Source organism: Budorcas taxicolor, chromosome 11 (assembly GCF_023091745.1).
Source record: "Budorcas taxicolor isolate Tak-1 chromosome 11, Takin1.1, whole genome shotgun sequence".
NCBI classification, from domain to species: Eukaryota; Metazoa; Chordata; class Mammalia; order Artiodactyla; family Bovidae; genus Budorcas; species Budorcas taxicolor.
The window spans coordinates 52,460,290-52,478,492 of record NC_068920.1 but is presented as its reverse complement, the minus strand read 5'-3'; the positions used below and the strand labels follow the sequence as shown (position 1 = coordinate 52,478,492).

At 47.9% G+C, this 18,203-nt stretch overlaps 1 protein-coding gene across 2 annotated transcripts in view; it reads left to right on the top strand.

Moving 5' to 3' along the window:
* Positions 1 to 797: 797 nt before the first annotated feature.
* Positions 798 to 18,203, top strand: part of GCLC (glutamate-cysteine ligase catalytic subunit) — a 44,742-nt gene continuing 27,336 nt past the window's right edge. For both annotated transcript variants that reach the window (XM_052648267.1, XM_052648265.1), the window contains exon 1: positions 798 to 947. In XM_052648267.1, the coding sequence (XP_052504227.1) occupies positions 798 to 947 (150 nt within the window). The remainder of the gene's footprint in view (positions 948 to 18,203) is intronic.

Below are 18,203 nucleotides of genomic sequence, written 5' to 3'. Positions count from 1 at the left end.
GCTCTCACCTGTTTTTATAAGTGTGAGGCCTTTCTCACCTAAAAAAATAATCTGGTGGATTCTTCATTAGCTCGAATAATCAACTTTCTTCCCCAACTCAGTTTCTCTTTTCGCATTACAAAAAAAGGAATTTCACAGAGATCATTTGTCTAAAGCCAGGCGGACTGCGGCCTCCGCGGATGCTCCCCCTGGACTCCTTCCTAACCACGCCTCCGCACGCCTACCCCGGGCCCCCGAGTCTCCGCGGGCGCTCGGCCCCACCCCTCACCGGACCCGCCCCTTTCCCCGCCCCTTCAGCAGCCTATAAAATCTGGAGCGGCCTCTCGCGCCCGGGAGTGGCCGGCGGGCGGACGGGAGTACTGGGCATGCTCAGCGGCGCAGGTTTTGGTCACAAGTAGGAAGGAGCTAGTGCACGACACCGGCAAAGAGAAGCGCCAGCCGCCACCGCCTCGGAGCAGGAGCGGTGCGGAGCCAGAGCGGGCGAGGGGTCGGGCGGAGGGCCAGCCACCCAGCCAGCCAGCCAGCCAGCCCGGCCTCGGGGCCGCCGCCGCCGTCCGCGCGGTGCGCCCGATCCCTACCTAGGTCCCCGGGGCGGCGAGGATCCCGCGCTTGGGAGCCGGAGGGGACCGGACCCTCCCTCCGCCGGCTGGGGCCCGAGGGCGCCTCCCCCCAACGCACCCCACCCCGGGGTTGAGCCGCCGCCGCCTTCTGCGGGCAGCTGAGCGTCCGACCCGCGCCGCGCACCCCGAGCCCGGAGCGGCCGCCGCCGGCCCCGAGGGCGGAGAGAGGGGGCGGCCATGGGGCTGCTGTCCCAGGGCTCGCCGCTGAGCTGGGAGGAGACCAAGCGCCACGCCGACCACGTGCGGCGGCACGGGATCCTCCAGTTCCTGCACATCTACCACGCAGTCAAGGACCGGCACAAGGACGTGCTCAAGTGGGGCGATGAGGTGAGCGCCCGGCCCCCCGCGCCCCTTTGTTCGGCGAGTCCCCGGCCCCCTCGGTCTGCGCCCTTCGCCGCGCTGCCCCGAGGGTCGGGCGCCCGGCGCTGTCCAGGGCCCTGCCTGCTCGGAGCCTCTGGCCAGACGTCTCTCTCCCATTCATTCATTTGGGGTTCCTCTCCATTCAGCAAACGCGGAGCAGGCGCTGGGAAGGCGTGAGCGTGCCAGAGTGTGACACCGGGTGCCTGGAGGAGTTTTCAGGCTGGGGTGTCTGCCGCCGCCGCCTATTGATCCACTGTCCCCGTCCCGTCTCAAAATGCCACTGAAGTGAAAGGAACTAGGTTGGTTTCAGAAGGCCGGTTGCTTTTCGGGATCAGGTCTAAAGGATTTCACTTCCGCCCCACCTCATCCAGTTACCTTTTAAGCCTCCAGCTTCTCCATCAACCACCTCTCGACCACAACTTTATAGGTGTAAATTAAAACAAATTATGGGAACTCGGAGAGCTTCAAAATTAGGATTTGTTAGTGCCTTTCCATGGCCCAGATTTAGCCTGTAAACTTTCCGAATCCGTGCTTCCGCATGTGTGCGCTTCCAGGTGAAATGCCTCTAGAGTCTCAGTGTTGAACCATTATTTATTGGAAGGATCTGGAAAGCACTGCCTGCTGTTAAGAGTCTTTTCTGCCAAAGCTTTCTGTGTCTTCCTTGGCTTCCTGTTTTTAAGAATCACTTGTATATACAGTTCGAATCGAGTGACTTCTCAAAAGGTCCATCTGTTTCTCGTGTTCTACGGCCCATGGCTTGCTCAGGTGTAAATTATTTATCTTCTCGGCAGTGTTATCACTCCTGACCTAAGTGTCAGGGTGCTGCTACACCAGTGCCCGATCCGTCTCCTTGCAAAAAGTTTGTTTTTCTATGATGGGAAAATGCCTCTGCCTCTCATAGTAGTTGAAGGAATTGTGCTCTTGTAAGCTAGAAAAGTAACTTGACTTGTAACGCATGTTTCTACTATATGGTTCGCCATACCTTATTGGACAGAAGAGGGGTACAGTATGTGTTCGGTGATAATTCTTCAGTTTTAGTCTAATCCTTGGTTTTGTTTTCAACAGCATCCGACATTTTATGTACTTGTATTTATGATCTATTCTTGTGTTCCCTCTAGATTTTTTTCTGTCCCACATCTCCCTTTTTTCCCACTAACAAACCAGTGTCCTTAACAATGAGGACTGTTTAACAGAAACCACGAGTTAGGAAAGTTATCTTAGATTTAAGAAATACCCACTGACCATGTATTATTACTCTAAATCATGCTTCAGTCATGTCTGGGTAGTGTAGGATTTTCACAGAGAAATTCCTGCCTGCCAGTACTGACAGTCCAGTTGGGAAATGGGCAGCCTGACCCAAGGGGAAGACTTGAGATTGTGTAGACTTCTCAGGTGATGAAGAGAAAAGCCACACTCTTTCTCTTCCTGGAATGGCACTTGACTGACACGTTAGTCTGCCCCAGGTTGTTGCTCTCTTCTCTCCTTGACCCGGGGCATTCAGATGCTGGTTCTCCACTGTGGTACCTCTGCATTTCTGGGCAGAGAGAAGATGTGACTTGAGGGTTGCCGGGTGTGGGGCGGTGGTGGGTGGTGCGGGATCTCATACCTAAGTATTTGCTGGTGTTTGTACCTCTGGCATTATGTAAAGGTAATCACTGTTATGTTACCAAAAATTACTTTTCAAACTGGAGATCATGATCCATTAGTAGGCTGAGAAATAAATTTAGACGATTTTAGGAATCTGATTTTTTTATAACATTTTTTTGTCCAAAAGGATACATGACCCGATTCGAGAGTGGCTGAATCCACAGATGCTGAATGGAAGGCTAACTATGGGCCTTGAGCATCTGTGGATTGTGGTGTCTGGCGGGTCCTGGAACCAGCCCCTCATGGATACTGAGGGATGACTGTGTATTCATTTATGTATTGTGTGTATTTTATGGTCTTTCCTCCTCTGCTAGATTTTTGTCTCTCCAAGACTGTAAAAAATGAAGAGTAGGATGAAGAGTATTGGTTTATCATACATAGCAAGGATATTATGTCAAACCTGAATAATTTGAGTGTGTGGGGGGTGGTATGTTGGGTGCCTGTGTTGCAGTAAATTACTACTCTGGTTGCAGCTAAGGAGTTTGGAAGTCAGGGTCCCACACTGATCGTGTGAGGTGGGGTACTGAGAGCAGGACAGAAGTTAACACTGTTAGCACTGATCCTTGCACTTGGTGGGAGCTCCCTATCACAACTACTGAGTAACGTCTGCAGGCAGGGTTAGCCCACAAGTGAGCTTGTCTGTATTCAGAAGCCTAGGTGACAACCAAGAATCAGGCCAGGCAGATAAAAGTGGGGAAGGGTGTGGTGGGGACTGTGGCCCCGGAGATGCAGGTTGGCCCCACCAGACAGAAAGGGGTGTTTGGGACATGATACGTTGGGCTGTGTTGGTGTGATACCAAATTCTGCTCTTTCTGGAGGTTTTGGTGTTGTGCTTACAGGACCGTGGTCTTGGATTAAAAATAAGATGAAAGGAGTCTAAACCCGTGGTTGGAAGGAGAGCCTGCCATCTTGGAAATGCCTGGCGCTAGGGCAGTGTTTGATGGTGTTTGTCGGGAAGAATTTGCTCTTGGAGCTGCCCTTGTGTTGTATTCCAAGGCCTGCCAATGGCCTGTGTGGTTGTGAGCCTCAGTTTTCTCCTTTGGAACAGAGTTGCTCCTCTTTGAAATCCCCCCGGGCATAGCTCGTCTTTAAACTGCTGACTGAGACAGAGAAGGCTGGCACCAGCCACCAGCCACGGGCCAAAGGGGTTGTATCGCGCAGATGTGTGTGCTGGCTTTTTGGAGCTCAGAAGTGTTTTCCCGTGAGAACCTTACAAACAGGCAGACTCCCAGGTCAGCTTACAGGTGCAGGTCTCGCCTTGAATATGGCAGCCACCAGTGATCCCGCTGCTTCTGGAGGGAACTGAAGTTTTAACTCCCAGGTATAGAGAAGATGCTTCATGTAGGCCCAGGATGGGGGTCTGGGGAAGATGAGATGGCTGTTCCTGGGGGCCCTGATGTCTGTTAAGCCTTCTTTTATGCAAAAAAAAAAAATAAGCACTTCTCTCTCCACAGCCCACACACAACGAGATTTTGTTTATAACTTGGAGTATGCACCTAGGAAGTTTATAAAAGCTGAACGTGTTGCAGTAAACACAACTCCAATATCCCTCTAGTGTCAGCTACCTGCCAGCCTTTTCAGATACTTAGTGGCACAGGCATTATCAGAATTGAAATCTGTCTGACTCCAGGGACCTTTCTTAAATACATTATACCAGGTTTTGGATTATTTACAGTGTATGAGATTTCATCAAATTTCTTCAAAGTCTCCTGGTTAGAGAGGTATCAGAAAAACATTTTAAAGGGAACATACATTTTCCTGAGTTGTTTTTTTTTTTGACCCAATATAATAGTGGCTTTCAAAGGAAAGAAGGTCAGTTGTCCTCTAATTAGCAGATATAAGTACATGTGAACTTTTAAGAGGAAAATACATCTTTAATATTTATGAGTGCGTTGGTATCATGCCTAAAACCATGAGAAGGATTTATAAAAGGCTGAACTTCAAATTACTGTGTAGGTTGAGGATGCTTACATGACTAATTAGAAAATGCATAGCTTGTTAATAAGCTTATGATTTTATAGCAAAAATAACATCCTGAATTATAAATCTAGAATGGACAAAAGCATAGTCATTTGAGTCTAATCGAAGGTTCTGTGTAGCTTTGGACAAGTTGCTTAACCTGTCTTAACCTCAGTTTTGTTATCTGTAAAATGGAGAAAGTAATTCCTTCCTTATAGAGTTAGTAAGATTAAATGAGATAATATTGGTGAAATGGCTTACAATCAGTGTCTTGTCTTTTAAGTAAGACTCATAAATGGTAGCTAAAGATATGTGCTTGGAAATGTTTAAATATCCAAGATACCATTCATTTAAATTGTCTCATTTAAATAGCCATGGTCTTTGGGGAATGAGGCATTCCATTTTTGTGGGTTTTTAACTGAAATTTGCCGTTCACGTATAATGGTGTTCCATTAGCTTAGTCAGTCATGGTTTATTGTATTTCTGAACTGCATTTCAGAATTTAAATTGTATTCTTTTTTCTTTATTTTTTTTAAATCTCAGTTTTATTTATTTATTTACTTTACAATATTGTATTGGTTTTGGCATACATTGACTTGACTCTGCCACAGGTGTACACGTGTTCCCCATCCTGAACCCCCCTCCCACCTCCCTCCCATCCCATCCCTCTGGGTCATCCCAGTGCACCAGCCCCAAGCACCCTGTCTCATGCATCGAACCTGGACTGGCGATTCGTTTCACATGTGATAATTTACATGTTTCAATGCCATTCTCCCAAATCATCCCACCCTCTCCCTCTCCCACAGAGTCCAAAAGACTGTTCTATGCATCTGTGTCTCTTTTGCTGTCTCACATACAGGGTTATCGTTACCTTCTTTCTAAGTTCCATATATATGCGATAGTATACTGTATTGGTGTTTTTCTTTCTGGCTGACACATTTGAGTCAGTTCTAATGAGGTGGATAAAACTGGAGCCTATTATACAGAGTGAAGTAAATTTTTTTTTAATGCATTATTAGACACTGACTTCTTAGAATATGGTTTTGAGCACAGATTCCTGAGAGTCATGCAGAGTCTATCGGTCATCGTGTGCTCTCTGCACGTGAAGCACAGTTGCTGCATATTTCCCTCTCTTCCGATCATCATGGACATTAACAGCCTCTACTGACATTCTAAAGCTCTGCGATGAAAGCCGGGGAAAAGAGCGGAACATGATTGGTACCTTCTGGTGATTTCCGCCCCTCCCCCCCCCATAATTACCTTTCTCAACCAAGAGGTTCATTTTTGAAGATGAGAGAACCAGATCACTGACCCTGTGTGTACAGTTGGGGTTTTGAGCTGGATTTGAGCTGCACTGGTCCACTTTATACATGGGCTTTTTTTTTTTCAATAAATACGTACTACGTGATCTGGACTGTAAAGTTAACATGCAGATGTCAGGCTATGGGGAGAGTCGGCATCGCTGACCCCCTCCTGGTTCGAGGGTCAATTTCGTTTATGTTAGGAGCTGAGTTTGGGTGCCTCCTCTGGTGTCCATCTCACTTTGGGAATTTCTTTCCCCTTGTTCATTTTGTGTTGTATAGTTTTATGTGGACTTTCTTTTTAAACCAGTTTCATTGAATTATAATTTACATAAAATAATACACACCCATTTTAAATGTAGAGCTCAGTGACTTTTAAGAAGTGTTTACAGCTAGATACCTGCTACGGCAGTCAAAACTTTAAAATATGAAACGTATATATTGTATATAAAACTTTCATGCCCTCCAGAAGTTCCCCTTGTGCCCTTTGCAGACATGTGAGACTCATATCCCCTCAGGTGATTCTGGTGCTTGAGCACGTCATTGGGAAGCTGCCCTAGAGAATCCGCACCTTATCTAGGTAAAGCAAAGGGAAGTCATTCCAGGCGAGTGAGCGGTGTAATAAAGGTGAGAAGGTGAGCGGCTCTGTGCCTGGCGGTGGTGTCAGCGCAGTGAGCGGGCAGGATGAGCATGCAGAGGGCTTTGGATACATGGAAGCTTTGCTGTACCTTAAAGGCACGAGGAAAACACAATGGAAGGAAAGATTTATTCCTTCCATACGCCTGGCTCACCTCGAGGATGTTTCCAGACCTCTGAATGAGTTACTAACACCCCATCCTATCCTTGTTGAATTCTTCTCCAGGAAGAGGAATGTCCAGGATACCGTTTCTAGTGGTACCACTTTCAGAAATGTCTAGAAGTGGTGTTAGCAAATGTACTTAACAAGAACTCTGTGGGTACCTTCATTTTGAAGGAGAAACCTCAGTAAAGTTCAGTGTAAGACCCCGTATCTTAAGATGGCAGAATATTATTTGAGCCTCTCACACAGAATTTGTGTTTCTGAATGTTTGTTTCGATGCCCATTTGAGTATGTTGTTATACGGGGCATTACTGCTGTTGCGTTAACTGGATAGGCCATATCCTGATGAGCTTGCTTATTCATATTCTCTGTTTATACATTTGACCAAGTTAGGTGTATTTTAACAGCATTTTTTAGATATAGTTGACATAAGCTGCACATATTTAGACTGTACAATTTACTAAGTCTTGACAGATATATAATGTGTATATATATACACATACACCTGTGAAACCGTCACCACCGTCAGCATAATGAAGATGCATCGTCTCCAGAAATGTCCTTGTGTCCCTTCATAACTCGCTTTCCATCCCCTGCATCTGTAGTCAACCGCTGACCTGCTTTCTGTCACCATAGCTCAATTTGCATTTCCTAGTTTTATATTTAGGAAATCACACAGCATGTACTCTTTGGTCTGGCTTTTGTTCTGAGACTCATTGTGTTGTTGGATGTATCAGCGGTTCACTCCTTTTCATTCCTGAGTAGTATTCCACTGTATGTATACATGACAGTTTGTTTATCTTTTCACCGTTTGAATTGTATCCAATTTTTAGCTGTTACAAACAAAGCTATGAAAGTAAACGTTCAAGTCTTTCTATGGACTTAGGCCTTCGTCTATCTTGTTTATTATGTAGGAGTGATGTACGTTAACTCTCGAAGGAAACTACCAAACTTTTCCAGAGTGATTGTACCATTTTGCGTTCCCATCATCAGAATATGCTGGTTCCAGTTCAGCCATATTCTTGTCACCACTTAACATTCAGTTCAGTTCAGTTCAGTTGCTCAGTCGTGTCCGACTCTTTGCAACCCCATGAATCGCAGCACGCCAGGCCTCCCTGGAGTTCACTCAGACTCATGTCCATTGAGTCAGTGATGCCATCCAGCCATCTCATCCTCTGTCGTCCCCTTCTTCTCCTGCCCCCAATCCCTCCCAGCATCAGAGTCTTTTCCAATGAGTCAACTCTTCCATGAGGTGGCCAAAGTACTGGAGTTTCAACTTTAGCATCATTCCTTCCAAAGAAATCCCAGGGCTGATCTCCAGAATGGACTGGTTGGATCTCCTTGCAGTCCAAGGGACTCTCAAGAGTCTTCTCCAACACCACAGTTCAAAAGCATCAATTCTTCGGCACTCAGCTTTCTTCACAGTCCAAGTCTCACATCCATACATGACCACTGGAAATACCATAGCCTTGACTAGACGGACCTTAGTCAGCAAAGTAATGTCTCTGCTTTTCAATATGCTATCTAGGTTGGTCATAACTGTAAACATCTTTTAATTTCATGGCTGCAGTCACCATCTGCAGTGATTTTGGAGCCCAAAAAAATAAAGTCTGACTTAATATTAGTGTCTTTAATTTTAGCCATTCTAATTGACTTGTGGTGGTATTTTATTGTATTTTTTATTGGCATTTCTCTACGACGACTGATTTTGAGCACCTTTGCATGTGCCTGTTTGCCATCTGTATTCTTTTTCTGTTTTGGTGAAGTGCGTTGAAATAATTTGTCTATTTGTGGTGTTTCCTTATTACTGCGTTTTGAGAGTTCTTTGTATTCTAGATGTAGGTCTTATATCAGATACATGCTTTGCACATTTGTGTTCCCAGTCTATTTTCATTCTCTTAATTGTGTCTTTTGAGGAGCAGAAGTTGTTGGTTTTGATGAAATCTAATATGTCCTTTTTTTTTTTTTTTTTTTTTTAAGGATCGTGGTTTTGGTCTGGTATCAAGGAAATCTTTCCTTAGTTTTACATTTAGGCCTATGACCCCTTTGGAGTGAATTTTTGTATATGATGCCGGGTATGGATTTTGTGGTTTGGTTGCTTTTGCACAGTGCTCTGGCACGGCTTGTTGAAGAATCCTTTCTCTGCTGCTGAAGGCCTTTGCACATTCTTACACTGTCCGTTGCCTCTGCGGGTGAGGTTTCATTTCTGGACTCCACGCTGTTCATTAACCTCTTGATCTTTATGCCAATACCACACTCTTTTATTGCTATAATTCATAATTATAAAGTTTTGATCCCAAGTAGTGTTAACTCTCCAACTTTGCTCTTTTTCAACTTGTTTTGATTTTTTTAGGTTCTTTGAATGTCCACATGAATTTTAGCACAGCTTGGCAGTTCCTCCCCAAAGTGAACCCTGCTGGGATTTTTGTCTGTGGTTGCATCAAATTTATGGATCATTTGGGGAGAGCTGACATCTTAACAATGACGCTTCCAACCCAGGAGCGTCTCTCCACTTCTTTGTTTTTCTCTCAGCGGTGTTTTGTAGTTTTTGGTGGCCGTCTCTCATGTCCTTGGTCAGATTTATCACTGTTTCATATTTTTTATTGTAAATTGCATGACTCTTTAAGTTAAATTTCTGATTGATTGTTGCTAATACATTAAAATGGATTTTATGTATTTATATTGTATCCTGCAACCTTGTTAAAACTGTGTTTTGAACATACGGCGTACAGTTCTAGTAACTGTTTTAATGTTTTTGCTAATTCTATCTTTGTCATTTAAGGTAAGATTCAATTGATTTTTTTTTTTTTCCTCTTTATTTTCAGTAGGTTCCTCTGCTTCTTTGCATGACTGATAATCTTTGGATGCCAGATGTCATGAATTTTACCTTCTTGGGTGCTTGATATTTGTATTTTCCTAAAAGCTTTGTTCTGAAAGATCATTATTTGGGGGTGGTTTGATAGCTCAACCAGTAAAGAATCCACATGCAATGCAGGAGATGCGAGTTCAATCCCTGGGTCAGGAAGATCCCCTGGAGAAGGAAATGGCAACCCAGTCCAGTATTCTTGCCTGAAAAATCCAATAGACGGAGGAGCCCGATGGGCCACAGTCCAAAGAGATGCAAAGAGTCGGACACAACTGAGTGACTAAGCACGTTTGATCCTTTCAGGTCTTTCTTTTACAATTTGTTGGATTGAGAAGTCTCAGCTTAGGGCTAGTTATGCCCTTCTGCTCAGGCAAGGCCTTCAGGAGGACTTGCCGCAGTGCCCTGAACTAGGAGTCACTCCGTTCTGGCTTGTGGGAAGGCACCCTGTCCCAGCTTTGGGTCCTTGCCTCTCAGGTGTGGTTCAGGTCAGTGCCAAGTCCTCAATACGGACCCTCTGCAGATCTACGGGGTTGTTGGTGCAGCTCTCTTCTCTTTGGTCCTGTGACCTCTAGTTGACTTGGTTCCTTCAGACCTTCAGCTCTCCGTCTTCGATTCAAGGAGCCCCCTTCCCCAACAGGCTCTGCTTCACCTCCCTGCCCAGGGTCTAGTGCCTCTCTGCAGGCAGGAACCTGGAGCATATGTCGGTCTCACTCACTCAAACATCTTCCTTGTATCACAGGTATACAATGGGAGGGTAAAACTGATCACTGTTACTCCATCTTGATCAGAGGTGGAAGTCTTTGCTGCACCTTTTTTGTTTTTCCTTCAGCTTTTCTCTCCTTTGTCTATAAACTTTGTCCAAAAGCTAGCCCTCGTGCTTACATCTCCAGCAACCTAGATTTAGCCAAATGTTTAAAGTCAGGATTTTCTTTGCCTTTATGCTGTAATGTTCATTACTTTGTATCACTGTTTGTCTTTGGTTAAAACACAATTGTTTTGAAGTTTGCATACATGTGTAAAAATGGGCTAACTTGAAGGTGGGAGCACAGCTCAGGTCTTCTTCCAAACAGTTGTGTGATCTTTGGTACAGAACTTCTGGACCACAATTTCCTCATCTGTAAGACTAATCAAAAAATTCTGTCATTTGGTTTTGAATTGTGTGCTTACTTGTGTATATATATGTGTGTGTCAGTTCAGTTCAGTCACTCAGTCGTGTCTGACTCTTTGCAACCCCATGAATTGCAGCTCACCAGGCCTCCCTGTCCATCACCAGCTCCCGGAGTTCACTCAAACTCATGTGCATTGAGTTGGTGATGCCATCCAGCCATCTCATCCTCTGTCATCCCCTTCTCCTCCTTCCCCCAATCCCTCCCAGCATCAGGGTCTTTTCCAATGGGTCAACTCTTCACGTGAGGTGGCCAAAGTATTGGAGTTTCAGCCTCAGCATCAGTCCTTCCAATGAACACCCAGGACTGGTCCCCTTTAGGATGGACTGGTTGGATCTCCTTGCAGTCCAAGGGACTCTCAAGAGTCTTCTCCAACACCACAGTTCAAAAGCATCAATTCTTCAGCGCTCAGCCTTCTTCACAGTCCAAGTCTCCCATCCATACATGACCACTGGAAAAACCATAGCCTTGACTAGATGGACCTTTGTTGGCAAAGTAATATCTCTGCTTTTTAATATGCTGTCTAGGTTGGTCATAACTTTTCTTCCAAGGAATAAGCATGTTTTAATTTCATGGCTGTAATCACCATCTGCAGTGATTTTGGAGCCTCCCCCAAAATAAAGTCTGACACTATTTCCACTGTTTCCCCATCTATTTCCCATGAAGTGATGGGACCGGATGCCATGATCTTCGTTTTCTGAATGTTGAGCTTTAAGCCAACTTTTTCACTCTCCTCTTTCACTTTCATCAAGAGGCTTTTGAGTTCCTCTTCACTTTCTGGCATAACGGTGGTGTCATCTGCACATCTGAGGTTATTGATATTTCTCCCGTCAATCTTGATTCCAGCTTGTGCTTCTTCCAGCCCAACGTTTCTCATGATGTACTCTGCATATAAGTTAAATAAACAGGGTGACAATATACAGCCTTGACCTACTCCTTTTCCTATTTGGAACTAGTCTGTTGTTCCATGTCCAGTTCTAACTGTTGCTTCCTGACCTGCGTGTATATAGATACAATTTAAAGGAGGAGGGCATGGCAACCCACTTTAGTATCCTTGCTTGGAGAATTCCATGGACAGAGGAGCCTGGCAGGCTATGGTCCATAAGGTCACAAAGAGTCGGACATGGCTAAAGCAACTGAGCACAGCACGTACAATTTAAAAAAAAAACCTTTTTGATCTCACTGCATGCTTTGTGGGTTCTTAGTTCCCTGACCAGGGATTAAACCTGTGTCCCCACATTGGACGCAGGGGTCTTAACCACTGGGCCTCCAGGGAAACCCCTACAATTTTTTTTAAAAATAATTTATTGGGCTTCCCTGGTGGCTCAGTGGTAAAGAATCCGCCTGCCAGTGTAGGAGACAAGAGTTCGTTCCCTGGTCTGGGACGACCCCACATGCCTCGGAGCAGCTAAGCCTGTGAGCTACAACTCCTAAGCCTATGCTCCGGAGCACACGCCACGGTTGCTGAAGCTGGCGGGCCAGGGAGCCTGTGCTCCGGAGCAAGAGGAGCCCCCGCAATGGCCTGTGCACCACAGCTAGCAAGGAGTCCCCTCTCTCCAAAACTGGAGCAAGGCCTCAGGCAGCTGGGCTCCTCTAGTTGGGGTGCACGGGCCTCTCACTGCGGAGGCTTCTCTTGTCGCAGAGCATGAACTCCAGGGCACAAGGGCTTGAGTAGCTGCCGCACGTGGGCCCGGTCCCTGCGGCTCCTGGGTTCCAGAGCGCAGGCTCAGTAGTTGTGGTGCAGGCTTAGTTGCTCTGTGGCCTGAGGAGTCTCCCCAGCCCAGGGATCTAACGCGTGTCCCCTGCATTGGCGGGCAGATTCTTTACCACTGAGCCACCAGGAAGCCCTACAATTTTAACTGTATCTTTTCAGCTATTTGTTTCAGAAAACAACTCCACATAACTTACGAAAATCAGGAAATGTGTACAAGAGATGGTAGAATCCATTTCATTTCCTATTCCTGTTACCTTTTTGGGTTTTAGCATTTTTCAAAGAGAACATATTTTACTGGCTCCTGGAAAAAGTAGTCTAATTACAAACCCATTGATATTAGGTTTCTAGAAAGTTTTAATTTCCTACATAAACCTCTGAGCCTCACAATGGTTCTATTGAAAAAGGCAAGATGATATTGCAGAATGTTTCTTTCAGAAAAGCTAAGACTTCAGCTTCCCTTAACGTGTGGCAAAACACTAATGACTTTATTTCTGTGATGGACGACTTTTATGTATTTGTCAAGTGACTGCTGTTTATTACGGACTTCCCATGGTCGGTCATGGGCTTGAAGAGAGAAACTGAGGAAAGGGAGGCGTTCTCTGCCCTGGAAGAGCGCCAGTGGCGTGCCGGCGGGGGGGGCGGTGGGGGCACAGGGAGGAGGGAGAAGTTTGCTCTCTACCTGCAAATCCTGGGAGCCTTAGAGATGGGGGCGGGATGGGGGACTTCTGGGAGGATCTTGGATGGAGGTGGCAAGGGCGCCAGGGAGGGGCGTGTCCAGACGTGCAACTGTGAAGTTCCTGAAACTGAGGGTCTCTGCCATGGCGTGGGACCAGAGCAGGGCATGGGGCGAGGGTAGAGGCCGAGGCTGTAGAAGGGCCCCTCTGTGATGGGCCGTGCATTGCGCCAGGGTCTGACGATAGTAGTGCCAGTCTAGGAATGGTGGTACGGAATCCTGGGTCCCTTCAGAAGTGAACTGAAAGTCGGTCAGTCCTGTTCAACTCTTTGTGACCCCATGGGCTATATAGTCCATGGAATTCTCCAGGCCAGAACACTGGAGTGGGTAGCCATTCCCTTCTCCAGGGGATCTTCCCAACCCAGGGATTGAACCCAGGTCTCCCGCACTGCAGGCGGATTCTTTACCAGCTGAGCCACCAGAGAAGCCCAGGTCCCTTCGGAGGGGGTGGGAAAATTGCCTGGGAAGGTAACTGGAGGCTAGGAGCTCCTGCAGAGGACGCCTCGTTGCTGGGGAAGGGGAGAGAGTGTTGCCTGGAGTGGGGGCCAGGGGGCTGGTTCCTGCGAAACTGCTTGGGCCTTCTGGGTTGGGACCCTCCAGGTGAAGGAGCCCCGTGCTAGTGCAGCAGAGATACTGGGCAGAGGAAGCCGGAGCAACGTCTGGGCAGGCTGTGTTTGTGGTGGGGCGGCCGCAGGCCTGCAGACAGGGCTAAAACTGAGGAGGGCGAGGTGCCTGACCCAGAGAGGAAGGCTGGCCAGCGCCCCTGAACCCCGCTGACCCCCACGAGGGACCCAGGCGTGTGTGGAACCCCAAGAAGGACCTCAGTGGCGGTGGGTCACCCTGGGGGCAGGGAGGGCGGCAGGCTTTCAAGAGATTATGGGGACAGGAACGGAAGTGAGCCCAAATTGGCCGGTTAGGCAGGGACCGGAGGCTTTGGCAGAGACCAATCCCGAACATATTAAGAACTTGGGAAAAGAGCAAGAATTGGTTTCCTGCCAAGTTAAATGGCACAAAGCCCATGCGTGTTTTCACAGCTTGTAGGGTCCTTGAAATCTTGATTATGAGTCTCAGAGAGAAACAAAATTGAGCTCGGAAAGCATACGCATTTTGGTCACTGAACTTAGTAGCCAAGGGGACTGTATACTGAGACTGATCATAAAGGACTGAGTAGTTCAGAACGATGACCCTGAATCGCCACCTCTTAAAGGCTGAGTTTCTCAGATCTTGTTTGAGAAGTTAAGGAATCATAAGCGTTAGACATCCAGCCAAAAGAAAACATCTTCTGCATCCAGAAAGCTTGGTTACCTGTGTCGGTGTATTTTTGGAGAGTTCCTACGGCCACGGCTCCACTCTGTTTGGAGAGCTCTCAGTGTTTTTAGATGTTTGTGTCTGCTATGGTCAGGATTTAGTAATTGAACTTATTTCCACAACAAGATTACAAAAGAACCCCCAAACCAGATGTTCGTAATTAACGTAGATTTTCACACAAACCCACTGTCCTGTCTCCCATGCCCCAGGCCTGTTTTTCTGTCCTGTGGATTCAGTTAACCTCTTTCTGAACTGTGTGCTGAAGAAGCAGGGTTTTAAAACAAACCCAGAGGCCAGAGCCTCTGCGAACGTTTACATTTTTTTTAATTTAAAAAAGGTTTTTTGTTTGAAAGAATATGCTGAGCCCTGGAAGCCTCAGAGCAACCTAGAGAGGTTATTTGGGAGCACTCCCCTCATTTCCCGCTCAAGCGTTCACGTGTTTACACAAGTTGGGCGCTTGGAAGGCACAGCAGCCTGGCCTGCGGTGCTGCCTCGGCCCCGGGCCGCTCTGGCTGGGTGAGAGGGACCCAGGGGTCAGGAATTGCTGGCCTCAGAACGCAAACAGCCGCAACTAGGAAGCAGGTATGTAGCACAGAGGGCATACACTTTATTCCTGGAAGCCTGTCCCAAGCCCTCACCCAGAGATCACCCACTTCATACACTGTTCCTGCACGCCCGTCATCTCTTTCCTCTGCTCAGGGTGAACTACATAGTGAGAAACCAATGCCAAGAGCAGCTTGGAGAAGCAGATCTAGGCGCGGTAGCTGGTGGCTGCCTCCCAGGTCCTTGCTCTGTTACGACTCTCCTTACAGAAATGAAATTGCCTGGAGTCTGAAGCCTTCGTAAATGGAAGTGTGTTTAGTGTCTTCCTGTTGTAGCGCCAGAGGATGTAATCAGCTTTAGGAAGATTTCCACTGATGTATGCATACAGTTTAAGAGATCATGTGCTAGAAGGGGTGAGCCTTGGGTAGCCAGACAATGGATTTGAAAAGAAACTCCCTTCCTGGCAATATAGAGTATGCAATGTCTTGCATTTGAGAGGGAACGAAAAAGAGATGGTCCTGTACTGTGAGAATTTCTGGAAGAGTGTAACTACAGAAACAGTAGTTAAGAGTTGGAAGGGACACGGTGGTTCTTTTCCATATTTTCCAGAGATTAAAACATGTCCCTAATGTCCATGATTACAATATTTGTGAGGAGAGAGGGGAAATTGCGACTGCTCTGGCCAGGGTAACCACCTTCCACAACTTCACCAGGCCCAAGTGTGGGTGGAGCCCTTGGACGTGGGGCCAAGAGGGGTCCTGGTGTTGGGAGTCAGCCAGGGGTCCTCTGAAGAGTGGGCACCTGACCAGAGCCCCTCCAGAGCCAGCTTCCCGAAGGCCTGCGGCCAGAGCTTGCCAAGCAGATAGCAGAGGTGCCGTGCAGGCCCAGAGAAGCATCAAGGCCCGCGGTCACCTTGGTGCGGCCTGGGGGCAGGACTGGAGAGGAGGGGCTGGGCTGGAGCAGCCGGGCGGCCGCGTGGCATGGGCGCTGCCTTCCTCTGAGTTTCAGACCTTGGCAGTGGTTGGGAGGGGAGTGACTTGATCCGTGCCTGCTTTCGCAGTGCTAATGGGTGTTGTGCCAGAAGGCTTTCCTTTTACTGGGACCCCGAGTACCGGAAATAAATGCCATGAGAAGCAGCAGAAATATGATATTCTGCTCTATCTCAAGTCTTTAGGGTAATGTTGATTACAGGCCATCATGGCCCGCTAAGAGCACTTGCAAAACACCATCCTGCCTCAATATGTGTGCCCCTGCGGTGAGACCTTAGAAGGCAATCCCCAGTAACACCGGAGGATACGTGGACTCGCTTCCGCTTTAGGCACTTGACAGGCGTGATTCTTTGTAATCACTAGTGACCCCCTGAGGTAGGCGTTATCCTCTTTTTATACAAGAAAAAAATATACAGCCCTTCAGTTCAGTCGCTCAGTCTCTCTGTGACCCCATGAATCGCAGCACGCCAGGCCTCCCTGTTCATCACCATCTCCCGGAGTTCACTCAAACCCATGTCCATCGAGTCGGTGATGCCATCCAGCCCTCTCATCCTCTGTCGTCCCCTTCTCCTCCTTCCCCCAATCCCTCCCAGCATCAGAGTCTTTTCCAATGAGTCAACTCGTCTCATGAGGTGGCCAAAGTACTGGAGTTTCAGCTTCAGCATCATTCCTTCCAGAGAACACCCAGGACTGATCTCCTTTAGGATGGACTGGTTGGATCTCCTTGCAGTCCAAGGGACTCTCAAGAGTCTGTCCAATACCACAGTTCAAAAGCATCAATTCTTTGGCGCTCAGCTTTCTTCACAGTCCAACTCTCACATCCATACATAATCACAGCAAAAACCAGAGCCTTGACTAGACGGACCTTTGTTGGCAAAGTAACTTAGGTTTAAATGAGGCTCCAAGCCGAGAGGAGGCTGGAGGTAGAAGGGGAAGGAGTGTGTGTGTAGGCGGGGGGCGGTGACGGGGGATTGGGCTGCTGTGATGAAGGTCTCGAGCCACTGTGCAAGGCCAGTGTGCTTTCAGGTCTGAAATATGGAGAATGTGCAGTCACTTTCTCTGTCCACAGGGCAGATGTTAACAGGTTTAGTGATGTGACTGCTGCCTTCTCAGCTAATCTTCTGCTGGCAGCCCAGCCCTGGGAAAAGCACAGACACAGATGAGCCTCTCTGGGGATCAGGCTAACCTCACCTGATATGCCAAGGAGCGGACCTTGGACCCAGGCTGCAGGCCAGCATCAGCGCCCCAAGTCAGGAGCTCTGATGTATCTGAGATTGTAGCCTTTCCCCGTGAATTCCAGGCTTGGTGGGAAGGGGCTTGGGTTGGCGCATCTCCGTCCCCCAGACCCCGTCTTCAGCAGGTCAGAGCTGCTGGTGGGGCCTGCCGCAGCGTCCAGGGCCTCTGTGAGACGCGGTTATGAGAGACCCTCCCTGAGATGGAAGGACATTCGACTGGGCTGTGGAATCCTGGGGGCTTGGGGGGCCCTCTGAACGTAGCAGTGGCTTGGGAGCTGGACATCCTGTTTCAGCACCAGCTCTCAGTCTCCTTAGAGAGCATCACCCCTTCCTTTGTCAGGTAGGTTGACCTACCACCAGTTCCTGAGAATGAAACCCCTGAATTTCTCCTATCTCCACAGTGGTCCCTGAACTGGGGCCAAGTTCTTCGCTAAGCACACTCACAGGGGCCAAGCTTGCTTTGTCCCTCTCTCGCTTGGAGCCCAGAGCCCACCCTCCTGAAGCTCAGAGTTCTGCACCTCGTGGGAGTCCTCCAGGGGCTCTCACTCCTTAAATCCAAGAAGTCACATGTGCCTACTGTCTCCAGTAAGGGAGAGGATGGTGTTTTTTTTCCCCCTTGACTGCAAGGTATCATCCCCTTTAAGAGATTCATCTGTTTTCCCTCCCTGCCCTCTCCCCAGCTGTGCACTGCAGAGCCGTTGGTCCACGGCACCCTCTCTTGTCAGCCACTTGGTGACCAGGACCCTGTTCTCAGGAAAGAGCCAAGGAACTTACTTATCCTCAGAATCTGGAAGGTTCTAACCTGCAGATGTTTTGAGATAAATAAGAACTACTGTGTGCTTCCCAGTGGCTCAGACCATAAACAATCTGCCTGCAACGCAGGAGACCTGGGTTTGATCCCTGGGTTGGGACGGTCCCCTGAAGGAGGGCATGGCAACCCACTCTAGTATTCTTGCCTGGAGA